At 36.6% G+C, this 17266-nt stretch overlaps 3 protein-coding genes across 5 annotated transcripts; 1 reads left to right on the plus strand and 2 right to left on the minus strand.

Moving 5' to 3' along the window:
* Positions 1-211: 211 nt before the first annotated feature.
* Positions 212-3641, minus strand: fam210ab (family with sequence similarity 210 member Ab). Of its 2 annotated transcripts, none has more exons than XM_026283984.1 (4): positions 3545-3641; positions 2294-2732; positions 1178-1289; positions 212-1064 (listed from the first exon to the last, which is right to left on the minus strand). In XM_026283984.1, exons 2-4 carry the CDS (start codon positions 2695-2697, stop codon positions 744-746), a joined length of 837 nt encoding a protein of 278 aa, XP_026139769.1. In that variant the 5' UTR covers positions 2698-2732; positions 3545-3641; the 3' UTR covers positions 212-743. The 2 variants fall into 2 exon arrangements, with proteins under 2 accessions (XP_026139769.1, XP_026139770.1); XM_026283985.1 differs by having other exon boundaries at positions 3551-3625.
* Positions 3642-6829: 3188 nt separating this feature from the next.
* mc5rb (melanocortin 5b receptor) lies at positions 6830-11883 on the plus strand. Of its 2 annotated transcripts, none has more exons than XM_026283987.1 (2): positions 6830-7009; positions 10478-11883. In XM_026283987.1, exons 1-2 carry the CDS (start codon positions 6998-7000, stop codon positions 11525-11527), a joined length of 1062 nt encoding a protein of 353 aa, XP_026139772.1. In that variant the 5' UTR covers positions 6830-6997; the 3' UTR covers positions 11528-11883. The 2 variants fall into 2 exon arrangements, with proteins under 2 accessions (XP_026139772.1, XP_026139773.1); XM_026283988.1 differs by having other exon boundaries at positions 10481-11883.
* Positions 11884-12948: 1065 nt separating this feature from the next.
* Positions 12949-16302, minus strand: mc2r (melanocortin 2 receptor). Its single transcript, XM_026285142.1, has 2 exons — positions 16220-16302; positions 12949-14195 (listed from the first exon to the last, which is right to left on the minus strand). Exons 1-2 carry the CDS (start codon positions 16236-16238, stop codon positions 13225-13227), a joined length of 990 nt encoding a protein of 329 aa, XP_026140927.1. The 5' UTR covers positions 16239-16302; the 3' UTR covers positions 12949-13224.
* Between the last annotated feature and the right edge of the window lie 964 nt (positions 16303-17266).

Below are 17266 nucleotides of genomic sequence, written 5' to 3' on the forward strand. Positions count from 1 at the left end.
AGTATGTGTTGTCTGATCAATGACTTTATTCTTCTCTCAATGAACTTCGGCAGATTAAGTTTAGATTTAAAAACTTGCAGCTTGTCCAGATACTCAATAAACACACAATGCAACTGTGAACATTGTGAAGTCTAGATGACTGAAGGAAATTTGCACAAGAACTCAAATGCAAACACACGCACACGATTAAAAACAAGTGAAAATCATTACATATCAAATACATACTGATATTTAATTATCACTTGGTTATCAAGTAGGAACACTTATTAATACATTTATAACAACTGCACTAATATACATTCACACAAACACACTTAACCTGATTTTGGTGTAATATAATTCTAGTATTATTGCTAGATCAAGTTTGCTTCTCTCCAAAACACTTAACTTGAGTGCATGGAAACCATTTCAACATGATAGTTCCGGTCCTGTGTGTGAACATCCACTACCTTAAAGGGACAGTCACCCAAAAATTAAAATTCTGTCATCATTTACTCTCCCTTGTGTCGTTTTAAACCTGTATGATCACAAAATACTTTTTTTTTGGGGTCTGGTCAATACAGTGAAAGTCAATGGGGTCCAATGTTGTTTTGGACTTGATGGACTTGCATTGTTTGGACATAAACATTTTTCAAAAGTCCACACCAAATACCTGAGTTGTATCAAATTATTGATCGTGTGAAACATTCCACAGTGCGCTTATGAGTTTTTAGTGACGCTTCTCTTCTCATAGCCATTGCAGCCTAGTCGGATTTCTTACGGAAAGTAATTTTGTCTTTCGTTTCCTGCAGTTTCTCAGAAAACTTGTCTTTCGTCCCAGAGAAGCGCTCTTTGGTCTCCTCCATTCGTTCCGAGAGCAGTTCTTTGGTTTCCTCCATCTTCTCTGAAAACCTCTCCTTTGTCTCCTCCATTTTTTCAGTCAGTCGTTCCCTGGTCTCCTCCATCTTGTCTTGAAGGTACTCTTTAACAGGAGGAGGAGTGGAGAGGTATCCATGTTTGCGGAGGTACTGTACAGACATGGACGTGCCGCCCAGTGTAACGGTGTATCGTGCAGGAGTAGCGAGCTGTAACCAGATCGTTAAAGTGATAGAATAACATTTAACAATGATTAATCATATAGCATGTAATATGTGTATGTAAAACCCAATCAGGTAATCTTAAGGGTTTGGTTATATACCTTATACATTGCGTAGGCTGTGAGTGCATAGCCACCCTGAGAATCTCGCAAGATTCCCACCATCCAGTCCGGTAAACCAATAAACTCCAAAAACGGGACCAGATTCACCCCTCTGGAGAGAACACAGAACAATAACATGTCATTTATGTTTCTTTGCACGAGAGAGATGATTTTAGCTTTGTTGTTTGTTTATCAGTGGTTGGTTGTGCAGGTAACGCTGCTAAAGCTTGTCTGACCTGCTGAAGCTCAGACAGACTTTATCTGGAAAAACTCGACCTCTCTGCCAGCCTCGCCTTAATGCCAGAGCGCTAAGTCTGTATGTTTTTATCTTTGAAGCTAAAGCACCTCAATTCCTGTAGTTTACTGAATTCAGAACTTTTAAAGCCTGTTATGTACCAGAAGACAACAAAGCAACAGGTAAAATGAGCTCAAATACATAAGTAAATACATTATGTTCAGAATGCTACATTAATTGCATTATGCACAAAATACTGGTACGATATATTTCTTTTGCATTTCATTAACATTACCCTTCTTGTCATGTAACATTCCATTAAATTGCTTAAATTAAAATTCATCTAATAATTTCATAATATTTAGCAAAACTAAAAATGTAATTTATGTTTGTACTTTATAATATTGTAATGCCCATTTAAAATGACTGTAGTTTTCAGTGTTTTGTTTTTCTTTTCTTTTTTGGGAGAAAATAATGTATCATTTTAATCTAAACTATTAATCAACCATTAAGTGAAAATAATTTAGACCAAATTATCCCTAATTAACTGTCCATTTAATAAAGAAGTGTGGTCTTTTAGGGTCTGTGCTTCCTTTATGCATTTAGCAGACGCTTTTATCCAAAGCGACTTACAGTATATTCAGGCTAACATTTTTATCTTACATATGTTCCCTGGGAATTAAACCCACAACCTTGTGCTGCAACCACTTGAGCCACAGGAACACTTATTCCAAAAGGTAAATCTTAAAATAAAACACCAACTGGACTAGAAAACAAAATTAGAATGAGAACTGACAAGTCAAAATAGAAACAGAAGATTTCTAAACAGAACTTGGCACTCAAAGGGTGTGTTATTGTGCAGAATGCTGATGTTCACTTACTTCATTGCAGCATAATAAAAGCTCCCAAACCACACAGTGGATGTGACGATGTGCACAGGCACCATGACTTTACCATACTGTTTAAACGTCTTTTTAAATCTCTGAAACAGCCCGATAGACTTATCCTGCAGAGGGTCGACATCACCCTTATTCTGAGGGGCAGGCCCCGTATCAGCCTTATAAAGACCCTCGGTCCCTGCTAGACTCTGTGGAGGGTTTAATGGCGTTTCTTCCTCTGTGGACGTTTTGAGGCTCTCTTTCGTCCTGAAGACATTAGTGCAACTGAAGCAGCGTGAGGTCTGGACGGTCACAGGAAGCTCACGCACAGCCCAGGTGTGACCCCGGTACACAGAGCGCAGAAGGACCACGCGCCGCATCGTCACTGGAGCCCACATCCACTGCATCACCTCCTCCACCTACAGAGCGCCACCTACAGGACCTGCACATCGCAAAAATGCTTTTTTTAAGTACTATGGTAATTCAGTTTTAGGTTAATGTTAATGTAAACAACTATACGGTGTTATTGGACGTTTTAAAGTTAACTGCATGATTATTGTTATTTAGACATTAGTAATGATTCAAAAGTCACATAAGTTGAGTATGATACACACATGTCATTGGTCAGGTTAGATAAGGGTCATGGCTCTCTGTCAATGACTGATCAGGTTAAAGACAAAGTACTGTAATTCCAGAGATTAAGTTAGTTCTAACCTGTTAACTGTTAGCTAAATTTGACTATTTAATCGTTCATAATTTTCGCAGTGGTGAGAATATTCCCTTAAACTTTCTTCAGTCCTTTAAATGAAAGAGGCTTTCAACACAATTCTGACGTTTCTCATCTTCTGAGCAAAAGACCAAGCATCTTTAACTGAATAACTACATTTGCAGCGCTTTGTTTAGTTTCATAACATTATATAAATACAGAGATTTATTCACTCATTAGAGTTTAACACATTTAATCCACCAGAAATTCAGGACTAAATTCCTGACATGTTGTTTTTATGAAGAATAAATGTTGGTCTTCCATTTATTACATTGGGGTTTTTTCAGAGCACAGACAGACGTTTGCAGAACTAATATTACTAACGTTAGACCTCAAGCTAACAGGGCCCTGATCTAAACTTGAATACACACTGCTTTGCCACTCCTCTAAAACCAGACACACATCTGAATCTGAAACAACGCCAAATGTATCAACCGGAAGAAAAAAAAAGTTAGAAATATTTGGTTAGAAACAGTGTGGAAACTTACATTCACCTCTCGAAAAGATCTGCTGTTGGTTTAAGGAGAGTTGTCGCAGCCCTCCACACCTCAACAGACACATGTCATGTAACGTCACGCACGTTCTCCAGACACATCCACATGGAGCTGCTGCGCGCGGCATCATGGGAAGTGTAGTCATTTGGGGGGAAAGCGTTAGATAGCTCACTTTAAGTTCAGGCAATTAAAAAGGCCTTAAACTTTTATGCAACCATCCTTTTTAACCTGCGTTTGTACTTGTTGTTTTGTATCTATTTTTACAACAAATCTATTTGCATTTGTTGAGTTATATGATAAAATACAGCAATAAAAAATAAAATAATTCTCCGTATTATTAGACTATATTTGAATATGGTTTAGTACAGTTTTATATGTGGATTTATATTTATATTTCTCTAATTTTTCTAAGGCTTATTTGCAAAGCAGTAATACTGTATTTCATTGTATGTCTCGTACTGTTTGACTGGAAACTATTTATAAATCTGCAGTTACGTTTTGCCTCCGCTAGATGGAGAGGAAACGCGGATCAGACTCGTACTTCTCCATGAACTCAAGTAACAGTGGAGCTATGGGTTTAAGTTTAGCTAATGTAGCCTATGCCATGTGAAAACAGTGAAAAATATATGCATTACATATGCATTAAAATGCATTACAACCTTTATGATTATTCCCATTAATAATATATATAAAGATGCTTCATCTATTTTTGTGTTTATCCAGCAGACACTGAACTTTTGTGAAACTGATTAGTGTACTTCTATTCACTCTTCACAATAACTGATGTTTTGTACTAAAAATGGACATTCATTTAATAAATACTCAGTGTTTACCTCTGATCACTGCTTTAAAGCTCACAGACAAACCCTCTCCATTCAAAAACCTTTTATTTTGATGATGGCCTCTGATCAGCACAGCTCAACTAGAGCCTTCTGTATGATTTTATCATTTTCGTAATTGTTTGTTTGGTTTCCTATAGACTGAGAGGAGCAATCAGTAATCTCTTGTGGATGTTGCCGAAGCCTACAACATGACATAGTGTTGTTTTTCATTACTAATGCTACGTTCTCCCTCCAATCATCTGGGTCTCTGCCTGTAGGCTACCTACATCAAGTTGTACTTACAAAGAATCAACAACATGGGCATCCCTCCCACTGGCTTTTATCTTCCTTTGATTTTGTTCATTATACAAACAAGTTGATTAAAAAAAGTCTTCTTATCATCTTTGTCAGTTAATATGAAAGATAGTGGTCCCCTGAGTCAAATCATAAAACTATAAATTCAAATAAACATAAGAGGATTAGGCAAAGAGTGGAAACCAAAGAACAGATAATGTCAGTTTCATAAAATGTCATCATACATTCAGCTTGACTTGAAAATATCAGGGCAGTGAGGGGACATATCCATACACAGAGCTGTTCAAATCCCTTAGTGTTCCCTAACTTTCTCTTTCAGCCTAGGGGCCTCAAATCACATCTCATGATCAATATCACATGACCAGTATGACCATTAGTGTGGAACGAGACATGAAGAGACTCACTACTAGGAAAATTAACGGACTATTTATAAGCCGATTAAAACATTCTTATGTGGATGAGTAGGGTCACCAAGCAACAGCTCTGGGTGGTCACTTTGAAGGGATCCCTATGTGAAATATGTCATATGAATTGATCACATAATGAATGAGAATGATTGTACATACAAATGTCTATTTATATTAAAGTACAACTGCTGATTTAAGATGTGAGATGAGAAAGCACTAAATAAACACTGCTCGATGAAATATAATCTATACGTCAAATTAGGCATAAAACGTCAATAGTGATTGGTTGAAGAACTTAATTCAGGTCAAACCAGTCCTCATTACACTGTGTTCAAACCTTGCTGATTGGTTGTCAAAGAGGAAATTTTGAAGCAGATAGTCCTTACTGCAGGCATATTGACACCTAGACCTTTGGCTTTCTTAGAAGTGCTTTGACCTCCCAGTCCTTAGACTGCTAAGTCTGATCTGTCTTGTGGCATGTTCAAAAGCGTAGTGTGAACGAGCTTTTACAAACCTGCCTGAGAAAATAAGAAATTATGCATGTCAGAGAGAGACATGAGCTCCATGTGAGAGTTGGAGATAAACCAAAATATCAAATTAATCTGTGAAGGTTCTGCTGCTTCTTCTTCTTCTTGTAACTGGTAAACTGCATCTGCAAGTGATTTGGCTATTTAGCTATACACACCTAAGCTCACAAGTTTGGGTAAAATAGGCATGAAAAGACAAAACCACTTGCCTCAGTTGCAGAAAGATGAAATACACTCAGACAGATGATTCAAAATGTTCATGTACAGATTGATGAGGGTGACGGAGCGATGTGGAGGTGGGTGGCCATGTATGCTATGAGGTTAATGATTTTAACTAAATTGTAGTTAACTAAAAATGTACTTCATACATTTGACCTTGAGATTAATTCTCATTTTGCTTCATTACATATTTTCCCTTTCTCATGTTATTTCTGCTAAGCTGCATCTAACAGGTATTTTGAGTGAGTTATGATGAAAAGGTTCTTGCCCCTATAGATGTGGAATATAGTTCTGCTATGTGCCAGTGGGACGCACTTAAAAAGTATTTCTCATCTAAATCCAATATACAGTATATGTCCTAAACATGCATGGTGTGTGTGTACTGTATATATAACTGATAGACATCTCAAGTTGGGTTTACCTGTTTTACATTATGAAAATGAAAATATGGGCCTATTCCTTGTACTTTTCATGCTAGGTTAAGATAATAGTGTAAGTCTCATAGTCTTACTATAAAAACCATTGGATTTGTGCCACTAAGGTTTTCAAAATATAAATACAACTCCTGTAACCTATTCATGGAAAGTGCAAGCATGTGGGTGTTTGTGTCCCTGTTTTTCTTCCCTCTGAACTGAGGGCACTTCCTTCTGCTTTTCTCTTAATCAACTCCTTTGGAGTTCATTTTCCTGTTTTGAGTTTTGATACGCTCCAATGAGCTCACATAATAAGTTCTGGACATCAACTCAACCTTCTAAGCAGACCGGAAGTGCCCAGGTGTTCCGGAGCTGCCATTTATTCAAATAATACAATCAAAATGCTCTCTTATAGCGGTATTTGTTTCAAACAGCCAACATCCTGTACTGAAACATGTAACATGAGGAGTGTTTGTTAATATTTGAACAGGGACTATGTTCCAGATTTAATGCTGCGTATAACCTACTGTCAATATTACATAAACTTATTTATTTTAGTACCCTCTTTGTTGAGCTCTGACATGACTAGGGACTAAATATTCTTAAGGTCAAGATTTAAGATGCTCGGTAATAGAGCACGACTCCGCGCGGCGCGGGGGTGGAGCGCGCTGTGATGTGAGCGCGCGCTCAGAAATTCTACAGCAGTCTACACAGCTCTGGCATTACACATAAAGCACGTCCAGCAATGCTTAGCAATGTGAGTACATTTTCTTTAGCTTTTTACTTCTCTCTCTTTTTTTTTCTTGGAGGTATTATAATACAAATTTTACTTGCTATAGCCTTTTTACTTATTATTTTGTCGTTTCATTTGTTGTTGTATTGCCTTATCTATTTCATTTTACAGCATACGATATATTGCTGTAGTTGTTTTTGTTCTTTCTGTTACTAATATGTAGATTTTATGTTTTAAATAATTTTGATTAACTGCACAAACTGTCATTACTTGTCAAAATTGTTCTTACATCAACAACAATTCAAGAGACTAATATGTGCAGTCTGTTAACTTTATAGCCTAACCTGAATGAATAATAGCTGCATACTTCCAAGGGAATTCTGTGCAAATCGTTTAAAAATCACTTTTAGTTTATTCCCGAGGTGTGACTGTGGAGGCAGTTGAACTGCACACACCTGCTTGTGAGAGTTATGTCGGAGGCTGCAACAGCCTGCGATTTATAACACCACTTATATCCTTATCAAAATTTAACTCACCTAGAGGCAGCTTTTATAATCCAAATCAGCTGTCATAGAGCATTAGGAGTGCTATTCCACTGTGTTTGACAAATCCACTCAGTAAGAGTGGTTTATCGAATACAAAGGCAGACGTCTCCTGAATATTGGTGCTCTCTCACTGGGCATGTGAGTAATGTCTTTGAATTTAGTTAAGGTCAAGACCCGGCCCTCTGATGAATTAATTATATTGACAACAAATTCTGTCTATCTATCTTTTCTCTCTCGAAAGTGCGTGCTATATATCTATGTATATATATTTTATTGATTGCGTGGGTGCATTTTTCATATCTTTATAAATATGTTCTCTTTCTGAGGGAATAAAGTAACTGTTGATGCTTAAAGCAGCTATAGGGATAATGGTAAGAATCAATCTGTCAGAATGAGCGCTGCTCACACTGAGTCAGATTTTCATAACAAGCTCCCTAAAGGATGTGACTTCTGACCTAATGTTCAGTTTCACGTCTGACAACCTGAAATAGAGACATCTAGAGTCAAAGATGGTTGAGAGATGGATGATTTCTGTCTCATTTATGTTCCTTTTCTGTTTGTGTGTGTATATGCATGTGTGTGTGCATGTGTGTCGGTTCGTCCGTTTCTATTTTAGACCAGTTACTGACATGAAGGGGTTCAATAATCAATAAACACCTATCAGAGAATGAAAACCACCAGTGACTTTAATGCCACCAAAGCACTTTAAAATCAATGTCACTTGTAGGATTGTTGGGTATATACCAATGATGCATCCACGGTCCAATAAGCTGTGATTTCATGGTTTAAAAAGATTAACAACAATATGTGTTCAGAGGAGATTTGAAAAAGCTTAATTTTAAGATGAAGGGGATTTTAATGAAAAGATGTGACAGGATGCTCAGTAAAAAACACTGAGAAACAAAGCAACAAACAGATCTTATTCAACTTATTGCTGAATATTAAGTTTTTTCAGTTTGGTTCACTTTTTACAAACAAGCATAACCTTCTTGGATAAAGTGATGTGCTCAGCTCATCAGGTGGGCTGAATGTGGGATGCCTTTAAGTCTGTATTAGTTTCTCTAACATTTCATCATATTTAGGTATTTTTTGCGGCTCCTTCCAGACACAGAATGGTTGGTGAATAATATTATTTTCTATGTTCTAGCTTAGAATATGTCTTGCAAAAGCCTCAATACTTCATAAAGATGCTTCATTGACGTCGTTAAAGTCTAGTCCTTGACCAGACATAATCTCAATAAATAAATAAATATAGGCTAATATTGATTGTGCCTTACAGAAATTGTTTGATCAAGCATTTTCATTCTAGAGACACCTAAAAATGGGTGTTTCAAAATTCTATAAATAACCCTTCAAACGAATTTCCCATTTAAACAGCTGAGAGGAGAATGACATTTCCGCTTAGGCTTCTGTAAATATTTTGAGGCAAATACCTGGAACATTTCAGGGATACATATATATTTTATGTACCAGATTGACTGGTGTCATTATGAGCAAAGTATGTTTTCATTACTCAATAAATTTCCTTAATATCAATTTGACATCAAATATTAAACGTTTGGATAGCAGTTTCTAGTGGTGTAATCACACACTGAAATCGGTTTAATGTATATGTCCAACAATTTGTTTGATGTTCAATTAACCTCAAATCAACTTCATGCCAAATATATTACATCAGTTTTTTTTTTTTTTTACATCATATTTGACGTGAATTTGGCTGGGAGGTGACTGAAATTAATTTGTGGTAATGAGCTGCAGACCTGTAGGTTGCCAGGTTGTGTGACCTCCAGTAAAGCAATTGCATGGCCAGTCTTGCATGTTGACTGCTCACTTACGATGAGACTCCTTCCAGGAAAAACCTGCTAAATTAATGTGAGATCCCCCTAAACGAGGTGGGGGGGGGGGGCTGCTCTAAATAAACCATCAGCTCTAAATGGTTATGGCAGCAAAAGCATTAATAGGAAGGATGTTTAGATATATTCCACCTCAGCACAGCAGGACATATTCATAGTGTTCTTGATTAATGATGCTGTAACATCATTTTAAATTCAGTTTGGATGGGAATTTCTTCCAGTGGTAACTAGGTAAAAACAGGACATTATTCCCAAACTGAAATTGTTTTAAGGTGTAAGGTAGCCCAATATGTTTGACGTTCAGTTTACATCAAATCAGTGCCATCCAATGTTTTTTATGTTATTTTGATTTGCATATTTGACCTGTATTTATTTTATTTTATTTCTTTGTCAATTTTGACGTCTTTTCAATATCAATTGCCAACTGGGTAACTAGCAAAACTGTGAGATATAAAACCAAAATTGTGAGAACTAAAGTCAGTATTGTAAAACAGAAAGTCAGAATTGCAAGCTATAGACTAACAATTCTGAGAAAAAGTTAGAATTGCGAGAAGTTAACTCAAAATTGTGAAATATGAACTTTCAATTTCTAGAAATGAAGTCAGAATTGTGAGATTTAGTTCATTTCCAGTGGGAAGCCTCTTGTTTTGTATGTCAGATATCGAGACTATGATAGTTTGTTTCCATGAGTTTGTTGTATGAAATATTTTATGAATATAATGTGGATATTTAGGGTCCTTTTTGCAATTGCACATGTATTTTTATTGTATGTGTGTATGAATGGATGCACATTTGTGTATGTATCAACAGATTCATATGCATATGTGTGCATGCACATATCATTTATTATTATTTGGTGTAGTATTATTGAATATGTTTTGAATATCTGTTTTTATATTTCTTGAATATTATTTAGCAGTTTATCTTTCTAAAGTAATTAAATCTCATTATTACTAAGCAGAAAAGTAAATAAACGTCAAAGTTTTATTCTGTGATTTATCTCTATCCTTTAAACAGTTTTTACGGTAAAAACATCAGATGTTTTTGGACATTCAAAATGGACATTTCTCACAACAACTCTTCTTTCTTTACAGCAGCATCATCTATCTAACACCACCTGCCACCAAACCGTGAGCAGCCATTCAGTACGTCAGGACATGAACTCCTCAGAGTGGCCCGCACTTCCTCCGAACTCGTCTTTCAGTCACACAAACCACAGCAATGAGTCAAGCAGGTCCAAGTCGAGTGCTCCAGCCGCCTGTGAGCAGGTACTCATCGCACCTGAGGTCTTCCTTACACTGGGCCTCATCAGCCTGCTCGAAAACATCCTGGTCATCCTTGCCATTGTGAAGAACAAGAACCTCCACTCGCCCATGTACTTCTTCGTCTGCAGTCTGGCAGTGGCCGACATGTTAGTGAGCGTGTCCAACGCATGGGAAACAATAGTCATCCACCTGCTGGCAAACAGGAGCTTGGTGATTGAGGATCACTTCATCCGTCAGATGGATAACGTCTTCGATTCTCTCATCTGTATCTCCGTGGTGGCGTCTATGTGGAGCCTGTTAGCGATCGCGGTGGATCGCTACGTGACTATCTTCTATGCTCTGCGTTATCATAATATAATGACCGTATGGCGAGCTGGGATTCTCATCGGCAGCATCTGGATCTTCTCCACAGGATGTGGGATCATCTTCATCATCTACTCTGACACGAAGCCTGTGGTGGTGTGCCTGGTGGCCATGTTCTTTGCCATGCTGCTGCTGATGGCGTCGCTCTACAGCCACATGTTCCTGCTGGCCCGTTCGCATGTCAAACGCATGGCGTCATTGCCGGGCTATAACGCCAACATCAGGCAGAGAGCTAGCATGAAGGGTGCCGTCACCCTCACCATACTACTGGGCATCTTTATCGTGTGCTGGGCGCCATTTTTTCTCCATCTCATCCTCATGATCTCCTGCCCGCGGAACATTTACTGCGTCTGCTTCATGTCACACTTTAACATGTACCTGATACTCATCATGTGTAACTCTGTGATTGACCCACTGATCTATGCGCTCAGGAGCCAAGAGATGAGAAAGACCTTTAAAGAGATCTTCTGCTGTGACGGACTACGAAGCCTCTGGAACCTGGTCAGCAAATATTGAGCAGGATTCCTAGAAGAACCTTTAAGGATGAACTGATGGATGAATGTGTGTATAGATGGATGGATGGATCGGTGCATAATTGCAGTGGAGGAGGGGTTGAAGGTAAAGAGCCTGAACCCTTTAATAAGGAACAGTATATATTATTTGTACAAGCTTTTCCATGCACAGTACCTCATCATGTGAAATGTTTTAATGTTGCAGTGGATGTTTTATGTTGTGTTTTTGTAAAGTACTGAAGTGTTCATAATGTGACATTGTTATGTATATATTTATAAGAATTACATCTTCCAGTTGTCAGGGCAATGCATTTTGTGCACAAATACAGCTTTAATATTAATCTGTAGAATAGATATGTGTCCCCCCCCCCCCCCCCCCCCAGAGAGGACAGAAACACAACCATAAGCAGACATAACAAACTAAAACATAATTACGCAAACATTATACGTGTATGCAGGATAAAAACAGCATAGAAACATACAAACTGTTGTGAATAATATTGTAGTGCATCTGGGAAACCATGAAAGTCTTACAATATGTACAATGCATATGTCAAAATATTTGTTTAAATAAATGAAATTGATTTATATATTTTATTGTCAAGTAAGCAGAATATTATTTTGTATCATTGTGAGATAAAAGATTCCATCTATAATTGTGTGTTATGCAAATGTGCAATGAATGTAAAATATGCATGTGCCTATAAATGGTTGACATATTTTGTCTAGTCTTCTGATTTTTTAATTGCAATTAAAAACCAGCTGGTAATTCTTCTTCGTAAAGATTGTATGGGTATATTATGATTGCTAAGTATTCTATCTCATAAGTGACAGGCCTTTTAATGAGCTACTGGTTGGACAAATATATAATTTCCTGTATACAAAAAGATTTTGTAACACTTTATGATAATATTCAATGTTTTAGCTTTAGTTAATGCACTAACACTCATGAACTAAAAATGAAAAAGGTTCTGTTTTTATTTTTTATTTTTTGCTGTTTGTTTTGTTTTTAATTCATTGCACTACTTTTATTCAGCAAACATGGATGCATTAAATTGATCAAACATCATTTCAGTTTTTATTTAGTTTAACTTCAGGTACCAAACTAAAACTGTTTTTAAAAATAATACAAAATAAATAAAAACTGTTCCAAAAAATAAAAAAAGAATAAAAATGAAAGGCAAAACTAAATTACCTAAACTTTAAACCTAAAATGGAAACAAAATATAAAAAAAGAATTCAATTTTTTTAAACTAGTTTTAAACTCGATTTTAATAATATACTAGTATATTTATACAATACATTAACTAAAATTAAAAATGATTTTAGAAGTATTTTTCATTATGTTAGTTTGTTTCAACTAATGCATTTAACTAATATTAACAGATATTATGAAGTGTTACCAACAGTGTTATACTCATAGACTAATACATTTTAACAAGTTGAATTATAAATGATAATGTATTATTAAACAAATGATATCCAATTCACAAATTAACACTGGTGTAATAAATATTTGTTACTGTACTTATACCTAGGTTAATGCATTAACTCAAGAGAGAATGAGTGTTATGGCACAGTTTGCTTTAAATACATATTGTTGTAGCCTCTTTCATTTCCATTTGAAAAAGCAGCAGTTCTGTAGACTTTTTTTTATCCTTCAGCAGTGTGAAGCATGTATTGCTGGGACACACGCCTCACTCAGACACATTCTTTAAAGATCCTTGAAGCTGAACACAGGAACACTTTCTTGTAGGTGTTGCGCAGCTCCGTGCTACGGAAAGCATAAATGGCTGGCTCAATGACTGCGTGACTCACCAGTAGCAGTACATGCAGCTGGAAGAGTGAGCGGTAGCACTCACAGTACGGGTTCTCTGGGCAAATCATTGAAATCAGCAGATGAAGAGAGAAAGGAGCCCAGCAGGCCACAAACACCCCAATCAAGATGGTTAGTGTCAGCGCCCCCCTCAAGCCACTTTGTCTCTGGCGCGCGTGAAGTCCTGGCATAGATGCGATCCTGTTGGCATGGTGGCGCGCTAACAGGAACATATGTACATAGAGCAAGAGGATGAGGAGCAGAGCTGTGAAGAAGAGCACAACGAAGAAGATTTTCACCGTAGCAGCATTGGAGAACCCGATCATGAGCACTCCGCTGGTGCCACAGAACACCCAGATGGTGGACAACGTTACCACCACGCGACGCATGGTCATGAGCGTGTGATAGCGTAGAGCGTGGAATATGCTGATGTAGCGGTCCACGGCTATGGTGAGGATGCTGAAGATGGAGCCCAGGAAGCACATGCAGAGTAGAGAGTCCATGATGTCATCTATATTTAGCTCGAAACGACCGTTCAGGTGTCCGGCCTCTTTAAACAGCAGCAGGATGGTCTCCAAAGACTTGCAGAGGCTGGAGATGGTGTTAAACACGGCCAGGTTGCAGATGAAGCAGTACATAGGAGAGTGAAGGTTCCTGTTCTTGATGACGGCTAGGATCACCAAGATGTTCTCGCTCAGACTGGCCACAGCGATGGCCATGAACACCTGACTGGGGACCTGGACCTCAGCGCAGTCTGTGGGGTGTGTGGATAGAGCTTCAGTGCTCGAGTTCATGATCGATGGAGCTCTCTTGGTTGTTGGATTGTAGATTAGCTGAAGATCTGATGTGAAATGACCTGGAGGAAACATTTTTATTATTGTTAGAGACAATGGGTATAACTTGTTAATCTCTTTGGTCTGTTTTTATTCAGCAAAGATACATTAAATAGATCAAAAGGGACAGTAAGGAAGCTTTTGATTTTCAAAAAATGCTGTTCTTTTGAACTTTCTATTTTAATGGACATCAATCAATCAACCAATCAATCAATGAAAGTATCACAGTTTCCACAAGCATATTCTGCTGCACAACTGTTTTTCGGCAATGTTAAAAAATGTTTCTTGAACATGTTTCTTAAGTAATGGCTGTTGAAAATTATAATTTAAAATATAGAAATATATTTAAAAATATATACATTTAAAATATATTAATGTGGAAATGTGTCGAATTTAAAAAAGAGAAACAAAATAACAACAAAACAAACACATACTTCGGCATCATCTCATATTTAAATATAAAACAATTATTTAAATTGTGATAACATTCCAAAAACATTACTGCTTTCGAAGCAGTGCTGTATTTCTGATCAAATAAATGCAGCCTTGGTGCAATAAACACTAATTTCAAAATAGAAAAGTTATTGAAGTTTTAATAACAGAAATAAATTGAACATGTTTTAAATATAAAAACACAAAATTGTGTTCAATTTTTATTTAGTTTAACTTGATGTACTAAAAAATTATAACAGTAATAAAAATGAATAAAAGCAGTATAAACTAATTAATATAACAAAACACACAACCAAAGTACTGAAACTTAAATTAAACCTAAACTGATTAATCTAAAAATATAAATTAATTGAAGATATCATTAACGATCTCGATGATTCTAAAATAAAAGTTTCAAAATCATTAAGATCCCAAACTTTTTCGCAGTATGGCCTGCACTCCTAATAATTAAATTATTTAATGTTACATTTATTCCTTAATAAATATTACATTTAATGTGTTTTGTTAATATAAATTATATATTTTATGATGCCTAAATACACATAGCTTTAAATAATTATTTTATTATTTTATTATTATTAATACACACACACACACACACAGCATTTTTAGAACAGCAGAGTTTGCCATTTTTTGGTTATCAGCCATAGTGTGAAAATAATCGGCTTGACTCCCTAAGAAAGATAACACTTCTGAAAATGTATAAATAAAACAAAAACAAATCATATACAGCTAATATATGACATATAATCCAAAACATTTGAAACACATGATTTCATTGTTTGAGTGCAGGTCATGTTTCTATCCAGTCCTATTCATGAGGTGATCAAACTAAGAAAAATAACCTTTCTTTCATCTAAAGCTCACAAAACATGTAAAAGGTATTAATGGTGAGGGAGAGTGGAGAGCCACTGGATCAAACATGAACCAGAAGGAAGAAAAGATAAAAAAAGAATGAAAAGAAGCTGTTGGTGCTAATAAGGCAAAAACAGTTTGCCACGGGTTGCAATAATAAGCATTATATGAATAATTTCCCAGCCCGAAGGAGCATCACATGTTCCTCTAAGAATGTCACAAATATGATATATATTATGACAATATTATAAAATTACATAAAATGATTCTAATAATGTTTTACACTGCTTTTCCACCACTGAATATTTAAAGAATATTTTAAAGTATTACAGTTATAAAACAACTACAAAAAGTATCCTCTTTATTTTTTTTTTATTTTTTTTTCAATTAGAATCAATTAGAAACATCAAACAAAACAAGTTAATTTGTTTTGTTTGATCCATTATTTATTAATGTATTTCCACCAGTAAATCTGCGGTACATTCTTCAGATGTGAGCTCAAAGGCAAGCGTAATTAAAACTTGAAAGGCTGGTCCAGACAAAAACAGAGCAAGCGCTTAAAACCTCCCAGGTCAACAAAATCCTACATTCCTGACAATTAAACTTCTATTCATCCATATCAAGCCCATGCCCACTTTCAGACACTGTAAGATCATCTGAAAACAGCTGGATTTCCAGACACCGATCACCAGGATGAACTAATTTGTTAAATGATTCAATATTTGTCACATTTGCTTACCGTTTTTCTCATCAAACATCAAATTTTCCTCTGCTTCACATAGAATGTCTCAGAGACATGAGTCTGGTGGCACGGGAAAAGCTCTGTTCTGGCTGTTAATAGACAGCGTGTGGTCATGCCCGTGTATTTGTGTATCCTTGAATGCTCAAGGCTGTGTGAACCATTTGTGTTCATGTTCCTTTTGACAACAAATAAAGCACAACGCAAGGCCTTTCCTCCCTTACACACTGTATTTATCAAACCTTGTTACACATGTGTTGCATCTGTGTGGAGACAACATGCGCTCATCAATGATGGGTGAAGTGGCTTGTTGGTTGTTCAACCTTGGTCTTTTTTTAAAGAGCAATAAAGGAGTTCAGTTCAGATGTTCTGATTATAGTTTCTAAGATAACCGTTAAGTCTAAAATAACCGAGGTTAAAAACACAGAAGTGAAGTGACATACGGCCAAGTATGGTGACCCATACTAGGAATTCATGCTCTGCATTAAACCTATCCGAAGTGCACACACACACACACACACACACACAGTGAACACACACCCGGAGCAGTGGGCAGTCACTTATGCTGCAGTGCAAAGGGATCATTTGGTGTTTCAGTGCCTTGCTCAAGGGCACCTCGGGTCATGGTATTGAAGTTACGAGACTCAAACTCACAACCTTTGGATTATGAGGCCAACTCTCTAACCATTAGGCCACAACTTCCCCAAGGATAACTTTTCAGTTTAAAGCCCATTAACCATCTCTGCTTAAAAAATGAATGAATAAATAAACTTTTTGGGTTTCAGAAACTTTTCAAACTTTATTCTACCCGTAATCATAATTAAAACTATTATAAAAGGAGATGGAAACACTGAACAGTAGCGGATGTATTGAACGAGGGTAATTATTGAAGAGCAGTGAACTCTAAACGGAGCAGGTGGACTTCTCTTTCAAGTGATGCACTACACTTGTAATTATGGTAAGTCGCCTACTCGATAAATGTTCATTACTATGTGTAATCGTGACAGAGGCGTATTTGATGAAAGTATCCTATATTTATTAGCGCAA

The sequence above is a fragment of the Carassius auratus genome, chromosome 16 (assembly GCF_003368295.1).
Source record: "Carassius auratus strain Wakin chromosome 16, ASM336829v1, whole genome shotgun sequence".
In the NCBI taxonomy this organism is placed as follows: domain Eukaryota; kingdom Metazoa; phylum Chordata; class Actinopteri; order Cypriniformes; family Cyprinidae; genus Carassius; species Carassius auratus.

What these genes read in the sequence shown, in the direction of transcription:
- fam210ab (XM_026283984.1), bottom strand. Translation starts at nt 2,697, where the DNA reads ATGCAGTGGATGTGGGCTCCAGTGACGATGCGGCGCGTGGTCCTTCTG. An exon ending in TTTTATTATGCTGCAATGAA is followed by an intron (nt 1,290 to 2,293) that starts GTAAGTGAACAT and finishes TGTTCTCTCCAG; the next exon opens with AGGGGTGAATCTGGTCCCGT. An exon ending in CAGCCTACGCAATGTATAAG is followed by an intron (nt 1,065 to 1,177) that starts GTATATAACCAA and finishes ATCTGGTTACAG; the next exon opens with CTCGCTACTCCTGCACGATA.